General features: G+C 40.8%; 1 protein-coding gene across 25 annotated transcripts in view; it reads right to left on the bottom strand.

Moving 5' to 3' along the window:
- Nucleotides 1-19902, bottom strand: part of Hnrnpc (heterogeneous nuclear ribonucleoprotein C) — a 28728-nt gene extending 8826 nt beyond the window's left edge. For 6 of the 25 annotated variants that reach the window (XM_075949831.1, XM_075949839.1, XM_075949844.1 and 3 more), the window contains exons 1-4: nt 19749-19861; nt 19160-19205; nt 14334-14359; nt 1151-1426 (exon numbers count right to left, since the gene is read on the bottom strand). In XM_075949831.1, coding sequence (XP_075805946.1) covers nt 1151-1391 — 241 coding nt within the window. In that variant the 5' untranslated portion in view covers nt 1392-1426; nt 14334-14359; nt 19160-19205; nt 19749-19861. Of the gene's footprint in view, nt 1-1150; nt 1427-13629; nt 13745-14333; nt 14360-14694; nt 14859-19159; nt 19206-19748 lie in introns of those variants that run through there. The other 19 variants (XM_075949833.1, XM_075949840.1, XM_075949847.1 and 16 more) reach the window with 10 other exon arrangements.
- Nucleotides 19903-21526: the final 1624 nt, after the last annotated feature.

Below are 21526 nucleotides of genomic sequence, written 5' to 3'. Positions count from 1 at the left end.
ATTTATCTGACGTATAACGTTACCTCTCCTTTTCACTTAAAAGGTTTTTACAGAGCTAGCGTTCCATTTCTGTACTGTTTTATACCAAAACTGTCCTGACATAACATTACAATTTTTTCTTTGCTATCTATCCCCACGCTTAGCTCCCATTTGCAAACTTCATATTTCATAGATGTTTACTCATGCACTTACACAGTTCAGGAATGTCACATCAGGGGTTACTACTAACAGGTCCCTCTCCCAGTAATGTTTCTATTTAAATTTCACATACACGCACCATAAAAGAACATGTGCAAAGATAAGCGTGGGAAAATTAATGAAGATATGCTTTCTCTGTAGCTTTGGAGCCTGCCCTGGAACTAGCTCTCGTAAACCAGAGATTCACCTGCTCTCTTCTGGCTTGAAGGCAAACATACAGACAGAACACTGCATATAAATAAATAAATTATAATAAATAATTTTTATAAAGTTGAGATAATAGCTTAGAGGTTAAGAGCACTGGCTGTAATGCTCTTGCAGAGATCCCGAGTTCAATTCCCATAAACTACGTATGACTCATAACCATCTATATAAGATCTGTTGCAATCTTCTGTTACGCGGGCATACATACAAGAACACTAAATATAATGAATAAATCTTTTAGACAAAATCCAAAGGACAAAGCCTAAACTATATATTCACACACTGTCTGTGACAGCTCCTCATTATACAATATTATTACCATCTGTTTTATCTTAAGACTATCACAAGTTCTCCAGTTTCTCCTTTGCATTATCACATAATATAACATTGTATTCTTACATTTAGTCACAACATCAAATATCTAAAGACTACCTTACAGACTTAGGGAAACAAATAAGGTGATCAAGAAGACGCTGCTTGCCAGACGGTGGTGGCGCACGCCTTTAATCCCAGCACTCGGGAGGCAGAGGCAGGCAGATCTCTGTGAGTTCGAGACCAGCCTGGTCTACAAGAGCTAGTTCTAGGTCAGGCTACAAAAACCAGAGAAACCCTGTCTCGAAAAAAAAAAAAAAGACGCTGCTAGATTATTTATAAAAGAATAGCAAAGTGTAATACGTATGTACAAATATGTCATAATGAAATCCAAAACTTTACAAGCTTACTTTAAGTTTGAATTTTATCAACTCACCTAAAACCTGGCCAGCAATCATTCTGCCATCCTCTCCAGCTACAGCTGCCCGGGCATTCCTTTCATTAACATATTGGACAAAGGCAAAGCCCTTATGCACAGAGCAACCCACAATTTTGCCATACTTTGAAAAGATTGCCTCCACATCAGACTTCTTGACCACAAGAGTATTGAGATTCCCAATGAATACACGGGAATTCATGGATCGGGGATCTGTCTTGTTGGTAACGTTGCTAGCCATCTTCTTTGTTGATAAGGTTTCTCACAAAGCTGAAACTGGAACAAAAAAGAAGCACTCAGGTTAAGAGATATTGTTAATGGTGTTTCATCTGAGCCACTGTGACTACCTACTGTACCTCTCACAATGTCAAATGTATCAATTATAATATTTCTTTTAGTCCTCTCACTTACTTGCAACACAATTCTGTTTTATCTTAATTCCAAGTTGAAGTCCTTAAGCACATTATAATTTCCTAAATCAGTTTTCAAACTTTTTTGCCTTCCTTATTATAAGAATCATACAATTAGTTCTAACATAGTCTCGCCTTTCTCATAACAGACCTACTTCAAATCTGCATCTTTCAAGTATAAGATAATTAATTTTTAACTTTAAGGTATACTTATAGAAAGGCAAATATTTCCAACTAGTCAAATACTCACTGGATTTGATTTAGCATATAATACAAAGTCTTTTTTTCATAGGGTATAATCACTATAAAACCATCTTACACATGGAATATTAATATTGGATGGTGATGATGATAAACTAGCCATTAACAAAGCAAATAAGAAAAAGCAACTTCCTTCAGTTTTCTTCCCCAGACATCTACTCTGGCAAAGCTGGCCTGAATACTGTAATTCTAAATACTTCAGAATCCTGGAATTTTATGTTGAGTCACCAGGCAGCTGACTCTTTTCAATCAAAAACCTGAAATGGTAATAGTCGATCTCACAAAATACCCACTGACATCTTTTTAAAAATTGCATTTTACAATCCTTAGTTTGTCTATTATCAATATAAATCCTAATATCAGAATTCAAATTCATATTTATACTCTCCTCTGATTTTGAAAATAACCGAGAAATATTTAAGCTGAGTCTATTGGAATCATGAAAAACTAATTCTCAGTATGTTTTTCTTTTGTTTTAAGTAATACAAAACATAACAGATCGTCTGTTAAGTGATTTTTTACTTAGGAGTTCAATAGAGTTTTAGAAGCAGTCAAAAGCTTTCAAGCCACATTACAACTTGTGCCCATGTGTACTGCAAAGTTGTTGACATGTAGAAATCAATGGACAGCTATCAAAATCAGTTCTCTCTCCACCATAGATGAGCAATCAAACTGAAGTTGCCAGTCTTGGCAAGGAGCACCTTATTCACTAAGCCATCCGGCTTTCCCCACACCTTACTTTATTAGTAAATGACAGGTCACATTTGTTGGATAAAGAATAAATTGATACCCTATGATACACAAAATACAAATGTCTCAGTCAGTCATAACCAACATCAAAAACCAGGATGGTATGTAGGGCTAATTGGACTATAAAATATAAAAGGACAATTAAATATTCTTACAAAGTTAAAGTTAACTGTCCTTAGGCAATACATGTCTAGTAAAATACTTGGTGTGTATTGTATAAGGTTCTCTTATACATCCCTCAATCCCTTCTTTTTTTTTGGTTTGTCGAGACAGGGTTTCTCTGTGGTTTTGGAGCCTATCCTGGAACTAGCTCTTGTAGACCAGGCTGTTCTCGAACTCACAGAGATTCTCCTGCCTCTGCCTCCCGAGTGCTGGGATTAAAGGCGTGCTCCACCACCGCCCGGCTCCTCAATCCCTTCTTTTACAAGATCTGCATGCATCATAGTCATGATTCTGTCTCCCTAAGTAATAAGCTAAGCCTACAGGATTGCCACCGCCTTTGCCAACTTCTCTCCTAGATAACCGCTCAAGGACCTAGGTCGTTTTACCTGTTCATCCTTGGTTATTTAAAAACAAACAAACAAAAAAACCCCATAATCAAACTTATGGGCACAGTGCTGGCACACGCCTTTAATTCCAGCACTTGGGAAGCAGAGGAAAGCGGATCTCTGAGTTTGGGGTCGCCCTGGTTTACAGACCAAGTTCCAGAGCAGTAAGGGCTACACAGAGAAATCCTGTCAAAAGATTGGGGTAGGGGGAAACTATGATGGCAAGCAACTGAAAAGAATACCCAGAAACCTCATTCCATGTCTTCAAATCATAACAAAACAAAAAACAAAAAAATACTCAGAACTGAGGGTATGTCTCATGTCAGAAGACCTGAAAGTAGAGTTGCAGACAGGTGTGAGCTGCCATGTAGGTGCTGGGAATGACCCAAATACTCTAGAAGAACAAGCAGAAGTCCCCAGCTGGTACTACCTCCACTCCAAAAATTGTTTCAATTTATATATGTAGCAATATAAACAAACTGAAAAATATAAAAAGCATTTTTTATTGGGCATTTCATACAGTTCTCTGCCTTGATCACATGATAACCATACACACGAGTAGATCAAAAATAGTGTAACAATATTAAGTAAGAAACTACATAACTCAGATTAAAGCAATTCAGGTTTTTTTTTTTAAATTACAATATTGGTTGCCATGTAGTGTTAACAGGGCAGTTTTGACCTCAAAAATAAGAAAATCACAGGTCTACATATACAGGTTAATTCTCCCCTTTTTCTTTGCACAATATTTTTACTATGTGTTTTTATTGGCATGTATGCTTGCCTCTATATGTTCACATTTGTGCCCGGTGCCTGAAGTCAGTTTACATGTAATTTGACTGGAAATGGGATTACATAGATGGGTACTAAGAACCAAACCTGTAATCTTTTACAAACGCCTCCCATTTCCCCCACCCGCCATTTCTCCAGCACATGAGTGACACTAGATGGCAACAATGAACCAAATTTTATAAAGAATTTTTTATGCAAGCTTTTAGTATTTTACATCTTTGTTTAACACTTTTCAATAAAAACACACCTGTATACCGGCAGCATCATTTGTATAATATTTCACCTATTTTGCTCTATATCGTTTATTTCCTTTGATGAACCTTCCCATTTAACTTACTATTGGCTATTTTCTTTGTATTTTGGCTTCTCTTATCCATCTTTTTTCTATTATTACTGTCTACCTCTTATTTTTTCAGGTTAACAAAGATCTGCCTGGACGCTGACCAAAATAGCCAAATTTTGTTTTGAGAGAGGAACTGGCTGTGTAGGCCTGGTTGTCCTGGAACTCTCTTTATACCAATCTGGTCTTGAACTCAGACATCCACTTGCCTATCTCCCTGGTGGGATTAAAGGCATGTGTCGCCACCACCTGGCCAGACGACACAGTTCTTATGGAATTTTTAGAAAGTATCTAGCAGGTGCCAGGCACTGTCCTTCCTGGTTCCTATCTTCAAGACTGACTTCACTGACTATACTGACTTCACTGTCAGTATAAAAGAGGCCATGACTGACAAGAACAAGGTAGATGTTGGGAGGCAATAATTCACAATATGGTTACTGGGCTTTTGACTGACTGGTCAAGGCCAAGAATGCCAGAACCACCTCTCTGCTCTGCCTCCTCAGTGCTGAGATTAAAAGGTGTGAGTAACCACAACCCATCTTAAAATGATCCAGTTTAATTCAATTACAAGTCTTGTTTTTTATTGGCCTATGTCTTAACATACACCTTTAATGTCACAAGTGAAATCAATTCTCAGGGCCACATTTTAAAGAGGGAGAAAGAGAAAAATACAGTCATCTTTAAAAAAAAAAAGATGGGTGGTGGTAGTGCACACCTTTAATGTTAACAATCAGGAGGGACAATGGTAGAGTTCCCAGAACATCCAGGGCTACTCAAAGAAATCCTGTCTCTAAAACAGATCCCCACTCCCGCCATAGTTGCAGCAGTATAGCAAAACCAGTATTTAGAACACAAGTTGCTCAGGGAATGTGGCTAGTTAGACAGTCTAGCTACAAGATCTTTACCCTGATTCAAGAAGTAAAACTTTAAAGCAACCAAGGCAAACTATGTCTACCTTCCTCTATACATATGGGCATGCACTCACATGATAAATACATAAAGCACATTTTCTTGGGCTGGATACATGGACGTAAACTGAGCATGTTAGCACAGGCCTATCATTTTCAGCATTCCAAAGACAAAAAGGCTGAACCATCAGATTCAAGGTTCTCCTTAGCTGTGTAACTGACAAAACTCAACAGTCCACAGAAAATACCAGTTTAGGAGCACACTGCTTTCCCAGATGACCTCAGTTCTTAGCCTGTAAGTGCAGCTCCAGGAGTCAGTAATTTTTAGGCCTAAGCAGGAACCTACATTCACATGTACATATACTCACATCACATAATTATCAAAAATCTTAAAAATACTGGTTTTCAAAATACAAAACATGGGGTGGAGAGATGGCCAGTAGTTAAGAGTAATCTTAACCTTAACCACATCTCTTCCAGAAGTCCTGAGTTCAATTCCCAGCAACAAGGCTGCTCAAAACCATCTATAAGATCTGGTGCCCTCTTCTGGTCTTCACAGGAAATTGCATACAAATTAAATTTTAAAAAAAAAAAAGGATACAAAAAATAAAATATTTTGTAGCTGTTAAGTCAGATGCCAGGTAGTGGTGGCCCAGCATATCAATGCTGACCTGGGCAACAATTTCTCCCAATATCTCTCAGTTCTTGTTATAGGTTTTGGCTGGCATCATACCCACTATCCCAAACTTCTCTAGCTCGGTAGGCAGGCTACTCTTCTCCCAGTTGTCCTTTCCTATATAATCCAGCTTTTGGTTACCAGGTCCCTTTTGTCTACCCTTTACTATTTTTGCTCTCTCTTCCTCCCCCTCCTCACATGGCCAGGCTCAGGGTCATATTCTCAGGACTCTCTCAGAAGTCTCTGCCTCTGGATATCCCTTTTATCTACAATACTACCACCATACTTAGGAGTCATATCCTTTTTTATGTTTATTTTTTCAACCACCCGGGAAAGTTAAGTGTGAACTTTAACTGGTGACTTAAAATTTCTGTAACTACTCAATTTTGAATATGAAATATAGGCTTTAGTCACCATACCAAAGGAAGGCAACCAGATTTGAGTCTGAGTCCAGCCAGGTCCACAGAGTCTCTGTGGAAAAACAACTCAGGAAAACGGGTGGCGGAGGAGAAAAATTATAAGACAGTATTATGGGATTGGAATTAATGCCAACTTTTCATTGTCTGGCCAATCCTTTAGTAGTTCTAGTATTAGTATTCAATTTATTCTCAGCAGACAAGACAGAATGGAGGAAGAAAACAACAACCTAGCACTGTAAACCAACAGAGAGGCTACAACAGGGAAAGTATTATATAGTTTAATAGTCAACTAACTTCAAAACAAAAGCCTGGGTGGGGCGTGGTGGCACAAGGCTTTAAGCCTTGGTAACAAAATCTGAGAGTCTCAGGCCTGCCTGGTCTACAGTAAGGTACAGTGTGGCTAGGTTATATAAAAAGGGTTATGGCCAGGGGTATGTAGAGCTTATTCTAAATGAATGAAACAAATTCAATGCCTTACATCTGTAACTATGCTAGAGTAGCCGAGGCAGAAAGACTGAATGAGGCAAGGTAACACAATAAACTGAGGAAAATCCACTAATAGGCTCACCAACAACACCAATTCCTATAGATTGGCTTAAAAATATTAAGAATTAGCCGGGCAGTGGTGGTGCACACCTTTAATCCCAGCACTCAGAAGGCACTCAGCAGGCACTCAGAAGGCAGGCGGATCTCTGTGAGTTCGTGACCAGCCTGGTCTACAAGAGCTAGTTCCAGGATAGGCTCCAAAGCTACAGAGAAACCCTGTCTCGAAAAACAAAAAAAGAGTGCTAGCCTTAATTTTTAGGTTTAATATTTAAAGGTGTGTTCAGCACTGAGGAGTCAGAGACAAGCGAATCTGAGTTTTGAGGCCAGCCTGGTCTACAAAGAGAGTGTTTTGGGTCATGCTCCAAAGCTACAGAGAAACCCATGTGGAAGATTTAAGAGGCACCTTAAAGCTATAACTTTGAGCATGCTAACCAGTCTCTACTCCACTGAGTTTTTTTGGATTCCTGAGAATCCTGAATTAAACCAATGGGAAGATAGTTACACATTTGTTTTGTTTTTAAGATAGGGTTTCGCTGTGTGAAACTCTCTCTGTAGCCCAGGCTGGCCTTGTCAGATCTGTCTGACTCTGCTGAGGGATAGAAGTTGTAGTAACCTGTGAAAAGTGTGCAGTGCTCTACTGATTATTCAGGGGAGATGTGCCGATTGCTGCAATGGTGGCACTGTTATGAGGGATGTGAAGTCATTCCCAATCTTGTACTGTAAACCTGCCCAAAAGTGAGAATAAACTCATGAATGCTCAAAAATACCAAAAATTGAAGTTTGGGTGGTACAGAAAAGAACTGGCTTTTTTCAGACAGTATCAAAACACTTGAGATTACCTTCACAAGCACTACACACTAATGGGCCAGCTAACATGCCCAAAAGAGAGGGGGAAAGAACTAATGAAGACTCACCCTTTCCCAAGACTCTACGGACAATGTTTGCTAGGAAGGGAAAGACTTTTTTCTTCATAGGTACAGGAACTCCTATGCTACTATGAATAAATGAATCAAAGAAATGTAAGTAGAAGAGACTAGCTAAAAAGGGAATCAGGAAAGTGGGAGAAAACAAGAGATGACAGGTAATGAGTTAAAAAAATAAAATTAAAATACATTATATATACAATCACATAATTAACATTCTAGTAAAAAAACCCTATAATGTTTTATAATTATAGGACTATAAATGTATCTCAGTTTAACACTTGTCTAGCACACATAAGACACACAAAAAAAGGTTAAAAGAAAATTTTTTAACTACTAACTACTGGGATCTGCAAAATTACATTCCCTAAATATATTCGTAGTTACTGTCAACCAAGTTGGGAAGGTGACTGTTGAAGAGAACTTAATGCTCTCCCGAAAATCTGGGTTTGATTCCCAGCAACCACACAGTCCCAGGTGATCCGACTCCCTTCTTTTGGCTTCCAGACACAAAGCACACATGCAGAGAAAATACCCATTCACATGAAACTAAAAAGAAGTCTTTGAATTCACGTGCACACACAAAAAAATGCAGAGTTAGAAACAGCTCAGTATGAGCACTTAGTGCTTTTCTGAAGGACCTGCGTTCAATGCCCTGCAACATTTATAAGGCAGTGTTCAATGTCCCTAACACCTATATATAGGGGATCTGACATCCTCTTCCGACCTCTAAATGCACGCACGCACGCACGCGCACGCACACACACACACACGCACACACGCACGCACACACCCCTAATAAAAGAAAAAAAACAGACAAAAATGGTGGCACACACTAGTAATTCCAGAACCCCAAATTTGACTTTTGGGGCTTATTGGCCATTAAGCCTATCCTACTTGGTAAGCTAAAAGTGAAATTGTCCCTGCCTCAAAATACAAAGTGTCTGGGCCCACAAAATAGCTCTGTAGTTAAAGACACCTCCACCTCCCACCAAATCCAATGACCTGAGCTCAGTGGCCACACTGTGAAAGTGGAGAATCAAGTTGTGCTCGATGTACGTGTGCATGCATGGCACAAGAGCACAAAAATTCTTAAAAAGCAGACAGCTCTGAAGGGGTGCCTTTGTTCTTGTTTTGAGTACCTTAAAGAAATGGCGCAAATGATTTTAAGTCTGTACTCTTAAAAACTTTTACTTAAAGAGCCGGGCACAATGACAACTGCCTTTTATCCCAGCACTTAAGTAAATGCAGTATACCTTAAGCAATTTGTATTCATTTTATTTTATAATATTTTCCAATGATTTTTTTCCAAGTAATAAAAACAGAAACTTTAAAGAATTTAAGAAAAAAAAAAGCAAATGCAGGCAGGTAAAAGCAATAATGCCAGCCAAGAGTGGCAACACACACCTTCAATCCAGCACTAGGTAGGCAGCCAACAGGCCAATATGGTCTACAAAGTGAGTTTCAGTTAGCTAGAAATACAGAGAAACCTTGTCTGAAAATGGCAAATTTAAAAATAAATAATAAAAAAAACTAAGTTGGCTGGGTGGTGGCAGCGTACACCTTTAATTTAGTACTTAAGAGGGCTGGAGAGATGGCTCAGTGGTTAAGAGCATTGCCTGTTCTTCCAAAGGTCCTGAGTTCAATTCCCAGCAACCACATGGTGGCTCACAACCATCTGTAAACAGGTCTGGCGCCCTCTTCTGGCCTTCAGGCATTCACACAGAGAGAGAATATTGTATACATAAATAAATATTTTTAAAAAAAAGAAAAAAAAATTAGTACTTAAGAAGCAGAGGCTGTCAGTTCCAACTGAGTTCCAAGACAGCCAGAACTGTCTCAAAAAACCAAAAACCCTCTGGGTGTTTGGTCTGCATGTCTGTGCATGTTTAGTACCACAGAAGCCAAGAGGTCAGAAAAGGGTAGAAGAGCTTCTGGGAACTGGAAATACAGTTATTAGCCACCATGAGATTACTAGTGAACATTTTACTTTATCATAGATCCAATCTCGGATGCTGGCACCAATATAATGTAGATTATTATAAGCACCTTATAATTTATAACTCTAGCTCCAACAGTTTCAATGCACTTTTGGACTAAATTGGCACAGGATCAAGTGCACGCACACAAAGTAAATTTTTAAGTTTTAAATGACTAAAAATTACGGGATAATTGAATCAAGACATCACTGACATGGTTGCTACTGAATAAAAACCTACAAAAAAAACCTAACATGAATAGAAGAAAAAAAAGACCCTAAAGAAGAACATTTCTAGCCAGTTTTTTTAAATTTTATATGGGTTTTTCTGCAATATATACCATTTGAGTGCTTACTACTACTAAGAGGCCAAAAGGGCATCAAATCCCCTGGAACTGGAGTTTTGGATGCTTGGAACCATCATGTCCGTGCTGGTAGCTGTATACAGATATTCTGCAAGAGTAACAAGTATTCTGCTGAGCCATCTCCCCAGTCTCAAGCCAGTTACTTAATGATGGAGGAAGGTCATTGATTAAATAAACTGCCTTGGCCCTGATAGGTTAAAATTTAGATAGGCGGAGTAAACAAAACAAAATGTTGGGAGGAAGAGGAAGTGAGCTCAGATGCCATGCAGCTCTCTCCCCGGGCAGACAGGATGAAGCAAGCAAGCCGCCAGACATGCTGAATCTTAACCTGTAAGCGCACCTAGCGGTGCTACACAGATTATTAGAAATGGGCTAAATTAATACATGAGAATTAGCCTAGAAGAGGCTAGATATAATGGGCCAGGCAGTGTTTAAAAGAATGCAGTTTGTGTGTTGTTATTTCGGGGCATAAGCTAGCCAGGCGGCCGGGAGTTGGGTGGCAGAAAGCAGCACGCAGCTCTCTTCAACAACTTAAAACACAGTAAGATGACCAGTGAGCCAGGAGTGGGGACACCGACTTTAATCCTATCACTCACAGTTAACAGTAAGGAAGAGGGGAAAGATCAGTTAAACTCTAACTTTAGTTCTGAAATAATTTAAAAATTTTCCTTGAGGCAGGTCTCACTCAGCTTAAGATCCTGGTACGTTGCACTCCTTCCTGATCCTGACTACACCTCCCAAATGCTGGATTATCAGTACACTGACACCAAGCCCCGCTTTCATTCAAACATTCCATTTTAGCAGAATCAACATAGCTGACACTTTTTGAGAAGAGACTAGTGCAGAAGGCAAAGTAAAAGTGGATGTCTATTGCAATACACTAGAGACAATGATGAACTGACATGGACCTAAAAAATAGGAGTAAATGGTTTTAAATAAAAAGCTGATGGCATGACAGGAAAGAAAAAGTAACCAGACTCTGGCCTACATGACGTGTAGTTTGATAAATCAAGGAGATCAAAAACAAACCAATTTGAAGAAACAACAGTCTAGATACAATTTGTCTTTCAAATAACTGTTTTCTTTTTCTGAGACAAGGGCTCACATTGTAGGTCACTGGACTTGACCTTGAAAACAAAGTAGCACCGGGAGGAGGCAGAGGCAGGCAGATCTCTGTGAGTTCAAGACCAGCCTGATCTACAGAGCTAGTTCCAGGACAGGCTCCAAAGCCACAGAGAAACCCTGTCTCGAAAAAACCAAAACAACAGAGAAAAAAAAAAAGTAGCAATTCTACCCCTGTACCAAGTGAATCAAAATACCCTGAAGTTGGTTTATCAAACTAACCTATCAGACAGGTAACTAAGTTGATGCAAATCTACTCAAAAGAAAAACTCACACTGTTAAAATTTGGTGACAATCACTTCAGACAATATAGAATAAATAGTTCATGAAATGAGTACAAAATAAAAAAGGAGCCGGGCGGTGGTGGCGCACGCCTTTAATCCCAGCACTTGGGAGGCAGAGACAGGCGGATCTCTGTGAGTTCGAGACCAGCCTGGTCTACAAGAGCTAGTTCCAGGACAGGCTCCAAAACCAGAGAAACCCATAAAAATAAAAAAAAATAAAAAAGGACTGAGTCACACACAATTCCAACAGTTAAACAACAAAGTAACAAGGCCTCAAGTGGTTAAATGATAATAGTGAGATGAAGATTTAAAAAGAAACCACTGTTATTTAGTAACACAGACTTCAATCCGTTATTTCCTTTTTCTCCAAGTAAAATAAAATTTTAAAGTACTTGTTTCTTGGGCTGGAGAGTTGGCTCAGCAGTTTAAAGGACCTGCGCCCACTTGGCAGCTTAAATTGTCCGTAACTGCAGTTCTAGGCTGTGGCACTGCCTTGTCCCTGAGGACAGGCACCAGGCATGCACATGGTAACACAGACACACACACAGGCAGAAACTAGACATTTAATTTTTTTTTTAATTTCGAAAAATGAGAATTTTGTCAGGCACATGCCTTTAATCCCAGCACTCAGGAGCCAGAGGCAGATGGATCATGGTCTATAACACAGCAAGTTTCAGGACAGCCTGAGCTACACAGAAAGACACTGGGGAGTGGAGGCGGAGGGACACCATACAGAATACAAAAGCACAAATTTCTATCACCTGGCCTTAACCTAAGATTCAGTTTTCTTCCTCCTGATGCAGTTAAACACCCACTTTTGCGTTCTACAGATCTGTGCATAAATCTCATCATATGGTATCATTTCTCACTCCATCTATCACCATGAGTGAGGCTGAGGTTCTCCTGACAAGATCCTTGGTTGGAAACAAGAAAAGCATAACCTTAAATACACAACAAAGAAATAAACTGACCCTATGATGAACAGCTGTAGCACAATACAGAATAAAAGGTAGAGAGAATCCACTCCTTTCCCAGACCTCAGGGGCTTCTCATTTAATGTTTCACTATTTTCTTTGATGCTACTTTTGTGCCATTTGACCTGTATTTTTCTTTCTGTCCAAGTCAGGAGGGCATATGATTACCCATGACACAGAACTCATTTCTCCATGTTAAAACCTACATTAACTCTAAAAATGTTTAGCAGTGGCTGGATGTGGTGGTGCTTTCCCTTAATCCCACCCAGCACTGGAAACAGAGAAGGCAGATCTGAGACTAGCCTGCTCCACAGTTTCAGGGCAACCAGGGCTATGTAGAGACCTTGTCTTTAAAATATATATATATATAAATGCTTCCAATATTCCTAACTGCAGCTACCTATGCACGAGAAGTTAGCAACGGCTAACTGGGCTTCACACATCACTAGACAATATCCACTGATGTCTAGAACCTTAATCTATTTTTTTTTTTTTGGTTTTTTTTGAGACAGGGTTTCTCTGTAGCTTTGGAGCCTGTCCCGGAACTAGGTCTGGTGGACCAGGCTGGCCTTGAACTCACAGAGATCCACCCACCTCTGGGATTAAAGGTATGCGCCACCACCGCCTGGCGTAGCCTGGCGTAATCTATCCCTTTTTTATAGTTTATAATACCTATCCTTTCCTTTAATCTCAAAAACCCTTCTTTGCCGTATTATTTTAATACTATAGTATTATTTCTTGTGATTGGATCCATGGACATAAATGGCTGTGAGATAGCATGTGGTTGCTGTGATTTGAACTCAGGACCTCTGGAAGAGCTACCAAAGAACTTAATAAATAAGCCACCTCTCCAAATGTAATGTAAATTGTATTTATTTTGTTTTGAGGCAATGTTTCATATATATCAGGCATTCCTCAAACTGTGCAACCCAAGGGAAGACCTTTAACCACATGGATCACAGGTGTGCCTATCACCAGGCCCAGTTTATGGAGTACCAAGAACCAAACTCAGGGTCTCATGCACATTAGGTACTGTCAACCAAGCATATGCCCAGATCCCAAAGATTACTTGAAACAGCTCAACAACTTGAGAAAGCATTTTCAGGGGCTGACCTATGCATCACCTAAACTTAAAATGAGTCTATTTCCTAGTTTTTGCAATGAAACCAAGTGGACCTCACACCTCTTACCATCACCCAGGAAGGGTGTACATCTGTTCCGAAGGCCCCCCTGGCTCCAGGTCATCCTGGCTGATGCTGCTCCAGGCTGGGCATCCATGTTGCTGCGTCTTGTGGTTTGTGAGGGGTAGTGTACAGGAAAAGCAGGATGGGATTTCAAGGGAAACAGTAGGAAGATGGCTTTTTGGGAAAATGCCATCGCCACTATAGGTGTTAAATAGTACCACACACATTTTATTGCAGCACAGTTTAAAAATTTAACAAATGAAAGATTAAAAAGAAAAAAAATAAAAATAAAAAAAAATTAAAAATACAGACGTCCAGAGATGCTCTAAAACAGTTAAGTTAAAGATCAGGAAAAATAAGGTCAAAGACTTAACAGCCAGTAAAATTATTTCCAGTGTGGGGAAGGGGGTTGGGGGCAAGGGTGGGGTTGGGAGAGAAAAGGTTTATGTGATCAAACTACTTAAAAATGCTAACACCTTCACTTTCTCTCCCAAGATGGAAAACTCCAAAGTCAATCAGGAGGCTGAAGAAATCTTAACATTCAGAAAAACTCCACTTTAATCCGGTTAAAAATCATCATTATCATCATCATCATCACCATTATAATAAGTATAGTAATAATAAATAACTAGTAAGTAACAACAATAAAAAGGAAACCAGCGAAAGTCAGGAAAAATGTAAAAAAAAAATTGTAATAACTTACTGTAGCTGAAGATCAAAAAAATCTCACTGTAAAAAAACAAAAATAAAAATAGCCCAGATTAGAAAAACGGGAGGTGTAAAAATATCAAGTCAATAAAGTTCATTTCTTTTCTTTTCCAAAAGCAGTTTCCACAAAAACCGCAAGGGTAATGTTCTCAATAGCAGACAAGCAAAGCCCTTTCCACATCATCTGTTAATCTTAAAAATACACGAGGAAGTAGAGAGGTCAGTTTATGAGGCTAAAAGGCTCCTCCTCTAACCCAACTGCTGCAGAAAAAATAGAAATAGAAATTTTAAAAATTACATCTTAAATCCAGGTCCCGTTTTTTTGTCTTTTTTGGAAATAATTTTTAAAAAAACACCTGTATATTTGCTGTAGTGCACACCAAGTTGCATCATTATGTTTAAAATGTCTTTATAAAATCAATTTTGGAATGGGGATGTGTGTGTTCTGGAAGGGTGGGGAAGGGAAGTTAAAAATCAAAGCTGAGCTCCAGTGAGTAAGGATGGGGTTCGCCTTGCTGCCCTGTGAAAGGAGAAGGGACAGATTGAGTCATAGTTCTCAGAAATGTGCCCTAAACCCAAGACAGAAAACTGTCTGCTGCATCTAACACATTTTGGTAAAGCATTAACATTTCACTGGGATGGAGTCTTTAGAGATTCATCACTTCTATTAGTGACTGTTTATACAATTCTTCAGATCAGTATGTGGCTGAAGTGAACTCAATTCCAGTCTGTATTCCCTTCAAGGGGACGGATAAGAGTATACAATTGAATGTTAGCTTTGTAATCAGCAGTTTGGGCAATAAAGAAAATACGGAAAAACCATGTCAACAAATGGAGATGACGTGAATAAAAGTCAAACAGATACATGGGTTTCAAACCTAAGATCATGTAGCTTTTTTCCTGTGATTAAAACAGACTGAAGGTGAGAGGTCTACCATGAATACAAACACTAAAAGGGCCTCCTCTATTCTCAAAGCCAAAGAGTGAAAGACTACAAGACTGATAAGGTTCTACAGCCAGGGTGAAAGATGTTCTTAAAAAGGAGCCAGCCCTTTTTATTTATCATCACTTACAGTGAAAAACATACAGATGGAGGAAAGTTCCATGAACACTTTATGTTATGAAAGGGGTGATAAAAATTGTGTCCTTACTGATTGGTGTTCCATTTTTTATTATCTAGTGTTCCTAATCCCAGGGATGAAGAATCTGACACATTATGTAAAACTGAAATAATGTAATGACAAACTTTCATCAGCAAAAAGAAATGCAGTTAATAGCTACTCACTGTGAAAAAGATTTGTTACATTCCCATTTGATTTAGACATCAGGACTTATTCTCCCATAAACAATCTTACTTCTGCTAAAATTTTAAACTGATCCTTTAAAAAACTATTCATCAAAATAAATCCATATTTAAATACGCCAAAGACTACAAACAGATTAAGTACTATCTCTTTAAGACTAAGTGTAAATTCCAAATAGACAAGGTTACACAAATATAAAAACTGTATTGTTTCCCGGTAGAACATTATTAACAATTGAAAGTTATTTGTATTTTGAAGGCAATTATAATGAAAATTTTTCATTAGGTACTATCCTGAACCCAGTACCAAATTCTTCAGGATGTCAAGCCAATAGTCAATGAATAAAATCCTTAGTACATATACAAAACACAGACTTAAAAAGCAGCAATGTAATCTTGGCGGAATGGGACACACCTTTACTCCCAGCACTAGGGAGGCAGAGGTAGGTAACCTTTATGGAGCTCTGTAAATTCGAGGCCAGTCTGGTCTACAAAGCTAGTTCAAAGACAGTCAGGGCTACACAAGGAAACCCTGTCTCAAAAACCAAAAAAAAAAAGAAAAAGAAAAAGAAAAAAAACCCTAGAAAACCGTAACTCATTTAGAAACTGGTAGTAAAGAGTACAGCAATCTGTCAGCTGGAATAGTTTAAACAGAAACTCAGTCCTTTACTGATTCTATCAACTTCTATCTTTTGGGATCTGTGAAGACTTAACCAGGAAACTCTACCCATTGTAGTTTTTCTAAATCTTTACTAAAAACACCTGCAGTTTTGCTACATCTGAAAGCTCTGTTATCATCAGCCAGTAAATCTACTTCATACAAAACCACAAACCTTCCAATGAAAGTTGAGTGTATGACTCATAAGCATATAATGCTGGACCATGGACAGGCATACTATTTTTAAGGAAGCTAATAGCATTGACTATTTGGCCTGAAATTTAGGTCTTTAGGCCAGTCTGGCTTCCAACTCAGACCTGCCTCTACCTACCAAGTACAAGAAGGTGTACATCACCTCGAGGCACTAATAATTTAGGAAACCAGGGAGAAGTGTGGTAACCTCTCAGCATATCTTTTTGCAGCAAGTTTTCTATAGAAATGAAAATAGGTAGTCTAAGTTCCCCTGTTCAGGAGTTTGAAAACTAATTAAGCTTAAAACTAATTCACTGGGCCCGGCGGTGATGGCACACTCCTTTAATCACAGCACTCAGGAGGCAGAGGCAGGCGGGTCCTAGAGTTCGAGGCCAGCCGGTATACAAGAGCTAGTGAAAAACCTTGGGGGGGGGGGGGGGGACTAATTTACTGGATACTGTCAAGTTTAACGTAATTTTTACTCAGGCCAAGATTAATTCAACTGTTTCACTCTCGTTAATAATCCACTCACCATTTAATATTTAAGATTACAACAATTTGGAAAAATATCCTTACTAGTTACTAACAGTCAATAACTAGACCACAAATTTCTGGAGTTCAAATTACAAATATAAGTTATGTTTTATTTCTCTACAGAATTAACTACTACCAAATATTTCTGAAAATGGCAAGAAGATTTTAAGCATCTGTATGTCCTCCTATGCGACCAAATCTGAAATGCTATCAGTGCTCACCTAGTTGAAGAATCGTCTACAACTATTTCAAATATTCTATAGCTCAATTCCTAACAGATACTACTAATTCGGGAATTTAAACCTTGCACATTTAGGAATCTTCATTTCTAACACTTTTGAAGGGTTATAGAGGCCTGGGGACTTTAGAGTTCAGGCTGGTCTCAAAACCATAAATGAGCCTGTTCTGCTGGGATTGAGTCTGCACCACCACGCCTGGCCTGCATGTCTAACATTTATTTTTATTTTATTATTTTTTTTTTTGGATTTTTCGAGACAGGGTTTCTCCGTAGTTTTTGGTTCCTGTCCTGGAACTAGCTCTTGTAGACCAGGCTGGCTCCGAACTCAGAGATCTGCCTGCCTCTGCCTCCCGAGTACTGGGATTAAAGGCGTGCGCCACCACCGCCTGGCATGTCTAACATTTAATGGCAGCTATTTTTCAACTAATCTCAACTACTACCAATAGTCTTCTCACATAGTAACTTGACCTTAATTTTTGTTTGTTGAACCAGTTTCTCTAACAGCCTTAGCTGCCCTGAAACTCACTCTGTAGACCAGGCTGGCCTTTGCAACACTATTTTTGATGGATTACTTCCTATTTCTCTAGAGCAAAACTCTACTCTTAGGCACGTGTATGCTTGCAACTTAAACCATAGGCTGGGTGGTGGTGGCACACTCTAATCCCAGCGCTTGGGAGGGAGAAGCAGGAGTTCAAAGTTAAACTGGTATAAAAATCAAGTTCTGAGCCAGGGCTGTTTACAGGGAAACCCTGTCTTGAAACCTCTCCCCCACCCCCAAAAAAACACCACACCGAGGTTAACTTTTTTTCGACCTCTGCTTTTGTTTTCCTTGTGACAGGGTCTCAAGTTGGACTTCAACTAAGTGTACCGAGACCAAGGCTGGCCTTGAGATGGTCCCAGCTCCTTATCAAATGCTTAAATTACAGGAGTAGACCATCACACACATTCTCTCAAGTATGCTTAAAGGTTAAATTTGCATAGCAGTAGTTTAAACTAAGCTTAGTACCATAATTTTTATGAATTATACAAACCAACTTAAAATTAACTTAGCTTAGCGGTGGTGGCGCACGCCTTTAATCCCAGTACTCAGGAGGCAGAGACAGGCAGATCTCTGTGAGTTCGAGGCCAGCCTGGCCTACAAGAGCTAGTTCCAGGACAGGCTCCAAAGCCACAGAAAAACGTCTCGAAAAACAAAGCAAAACAAAAAAAAAAAACCTTAATAAAAAAATTAACTCCGAGGCTGGGTAGGTAGGTGGCAAAGGCCTTCAACGGCAGGCTGGCTCAAGGCCAGCCTAGTTTAGTACAGGCTCCAAAGCAGATACCCTGTGGGGGTTAAATTAACTCCTGGATAAGTTAATGTGACACCATAAACTATTAGTGTTTTGACTGAATCCAGACCACCGTTCATCCATCCTGAGCACCACTGGACTACATTAACAAGAAGGCAACACCTACAACCGAGCAATTAATGCTTTCTGTTCTTTTCCTTTTTTTTTTTTTAAACACGGTTTTACTTCATAGTTCTGGGCTGTCTCATGGCCTCTGGAGTGCAAGGATTACAGGCTTGCACTACCACACCTAGCTGGAATCTGCTTACTGCCCAAGTTGAGATGGATAGAATGGACAAGATTATATGGATAGAAAAGATGTATAGAATCCGGAAAAGATTATTTTGTCTTTAATTATTGTTCCCAAGACAACCTTGGAAATTTCCTGGTACCTTAAATTTCGGGATCCGCTTCCTTAAAATTTCAACTGTCTTTTTTGTACACAGCATTCATTCCAGTACTCAGTAAACAATACATGACCTCCCTAAAAATATCTTCCTCTCCTAATTTAGCATGATACTGTCAACCACTTTTGTCTACCTCTTCTGAGAAAGGCAGTAGTACCTACCTCAAGCAAAGTTCCACTAACTTATGTATTTCGAGTGATTTGTAACCTGTAGATAAAAAGTCAGCTGTAATTATTGCAATTATAGTCAATCTGCGGCACTTCCTTTTACAAACAGAAACCACTCCGACTTCGACCATTTATTTCTATGGAAGCAAGAGTAAATGAATACTCCGCCTATTGTTAAAACGCCGTTCTGAGGCCATGTGGCCCGCCCGGAATTCAGAAGCTTCCAGTACATCACGGTATCGCTCCCCACCCCCGTCCGACGTCCAACTTAGGAGGCAATAACGGAACAGCGCAGACATCACACCACAGTCATGTTAACATGCATTCCCACCTTCGAGTCCTCAAGGCCCACGGAAGCCAAAGCGGCCGTTAGACGCGAGCGCGCAGAGGGGCATCCTCCGCGCCGCCGGGGCCTGGAGGTCACAGGGCTGAGCCTGCGCCAGGGCCGAGGCCTGGACTCCCGCCTTGGGCCCGAGCCCCACACCGCGGCCAAACGCGGGCTCCGTTGCCGCCGCGAGGCCGCTGTCTCCGCCACCCCTCGCGGGCCCGGACCGCGCCGGCCCTGAGCTCGCCCTGCGCTTACCGGGAGGAAGGAGGAGGAAGAGACGGCCGCTCCTGCTGCGGGTCCGTGCCGAGACCGAGGCTCCAGCGGGCGGGCAGCGCACGACCGTTCGCTCTCCGTCTCTCCACAAAATGGCCCCCGAGCTCCTCCGCCGCCGAGGCTAAGGTCCGGCCCCCGCCCCGCTCCCGGGGGCGTTCCTATTGGCTGGGACTTTTCTCGCTCCCGCTCCTAATTAGACGGCTCTACTGCTCCTCACAGCACTAGCCAATCACAACCCGGAGTGGGTCGGTCTGGTTGGGAGAATTTCCACATGCGTAACAGAAGCTGATTAGTAATTGGTGTGGCCTCCTGTCAATCAGACTCTGAAGCGTGGTCATTGGCCACTGTCCCCGACGGAAAGCGGGGTGGAATGTTCGCCTTTGTATCGCGCACAGCTTCTCATCCGGGTACCCGAGTTTCTGACGGACGCCCGCGTCGTCCAATCGGCGCGTCGAAGCGCCCCAGCGTCCGGCCGGACCGCCGCATTTCCGCGGCGCGGGGGTGGGGAGCACCTGGGTGGAGTCCGGAGCGGGTGCGGAGGGCCCGCCCTGGCCGCGGGCTCGGCCGAGGGAGCGCGCCCGAGTCAGCCTGAGCTCGGGGACGGGGCCACACTGGGGCGCCCGAGGGTGAACTGCCGGAGGACGTGGCCCCAGCCCGCCTAGCTTGACGGTTGTCCTACAAACCGGTTCCCTGGACCCAGTCATCACACGGTCTGCAAACCCGATGGCGGCCACCTCAATTTCCCACTTCCTGCAGTAGTCAGACTGCCGCTTCATCCCCTCGAGTCAGGCCTGCCAGTAAATTTCTGGTTTTTCTGTAGAAACCTGACCACACCAAAATGTACACAGCCCACTTAGAAGGGAAATGTTACCCTAAAGAGATACACCGGATCTAGGACATTTTTTTGGCTGGTCGGTTGTGGCGTACGCCTTTAATCCCAGCACTCGGGAAGCAGAGGCAAGGCAGATCTACAGAGTGAGGTCCAGGACAGGATCCAACGCTACAGAGATATCCTGTCTCAAAAAACCAAAGAAAAGAAAAGAAAAGGAAAGGAAAGGAAAGGAAAGGAAAGGAAAGGAAAGGAAAGGAAAAAGGAAAGGAAAAAGGAAAGGAAAAAGGAAAGGAAAAAGGAAAGGAAAAAGGAAAGGAAAGGAAAAAGGAAAGGAAAAAGGAAAGGAAAAAGGAAAGGAAAAAGGAAAGGAAAAAGGAAAGGAAAAAGGAAAGGAAAAAGGAAAGGAAAAAGGAAAGGAAAAAGGAAAGGAAAAAGGAAAGGAAAGGAAAAAGGAAAAGAAAAGAAAAGGAAAGAAAAGAAAAGGAAAGAAAAGAAAAGAGAAGAGAAGAGAAGAGAAAAGAAATGAAGAAGATTAGTGTAGTTCTGGGCACAGTGATGAAAGGCTTGCCTAACATGCACAAGGTGCTGGGTCCAAACCCAAGTATCACAAAATAAGAGACAGAAAAAGTGGAGATTTCTTTGTGCTGCTGTTAGGAAAAGATCCTATTTTACCCACCACCCTCACCCCACCCAAACCCAAAGGTTTCCCAGTGTAGCACTGGCTGGCCCTGAACTCAAAGCCTCTGCCTCCCAAATGCTGGGATAAATGGCACGAATCACCATTCCTGGCTCCTGTTTTACTTTATTTTGGAGACCTGCACTCGTGAGTCCTGAGAGATAAACTCAGGTTATCAGGATTAGCCACAAAGCCCCTCTACCCAGTGAGCCATCACAGCACCTCTAAATCTGTTATTATCATTATTAGTAT

This window comes from Microtus pennsylvanicus, chromosome 15, assembly GCF_037038515.1.
Source record: "Microtus pennsylvanicus isolate mMicPen1 chromosome 15, mMicPen1.hap1, whole genome shotgun sequence".
NCBI lineage: Eukaryota > Metazoa > Chordata > Mammalia > Rodentia > Cricetidae > Microtus > Microtus pennsylvanicus.
The sequence above is the reverse complement of the archived record's forward strand: the minus strand, read 5'-3'. Positions and strand labels throughout refer to the sequence as shown.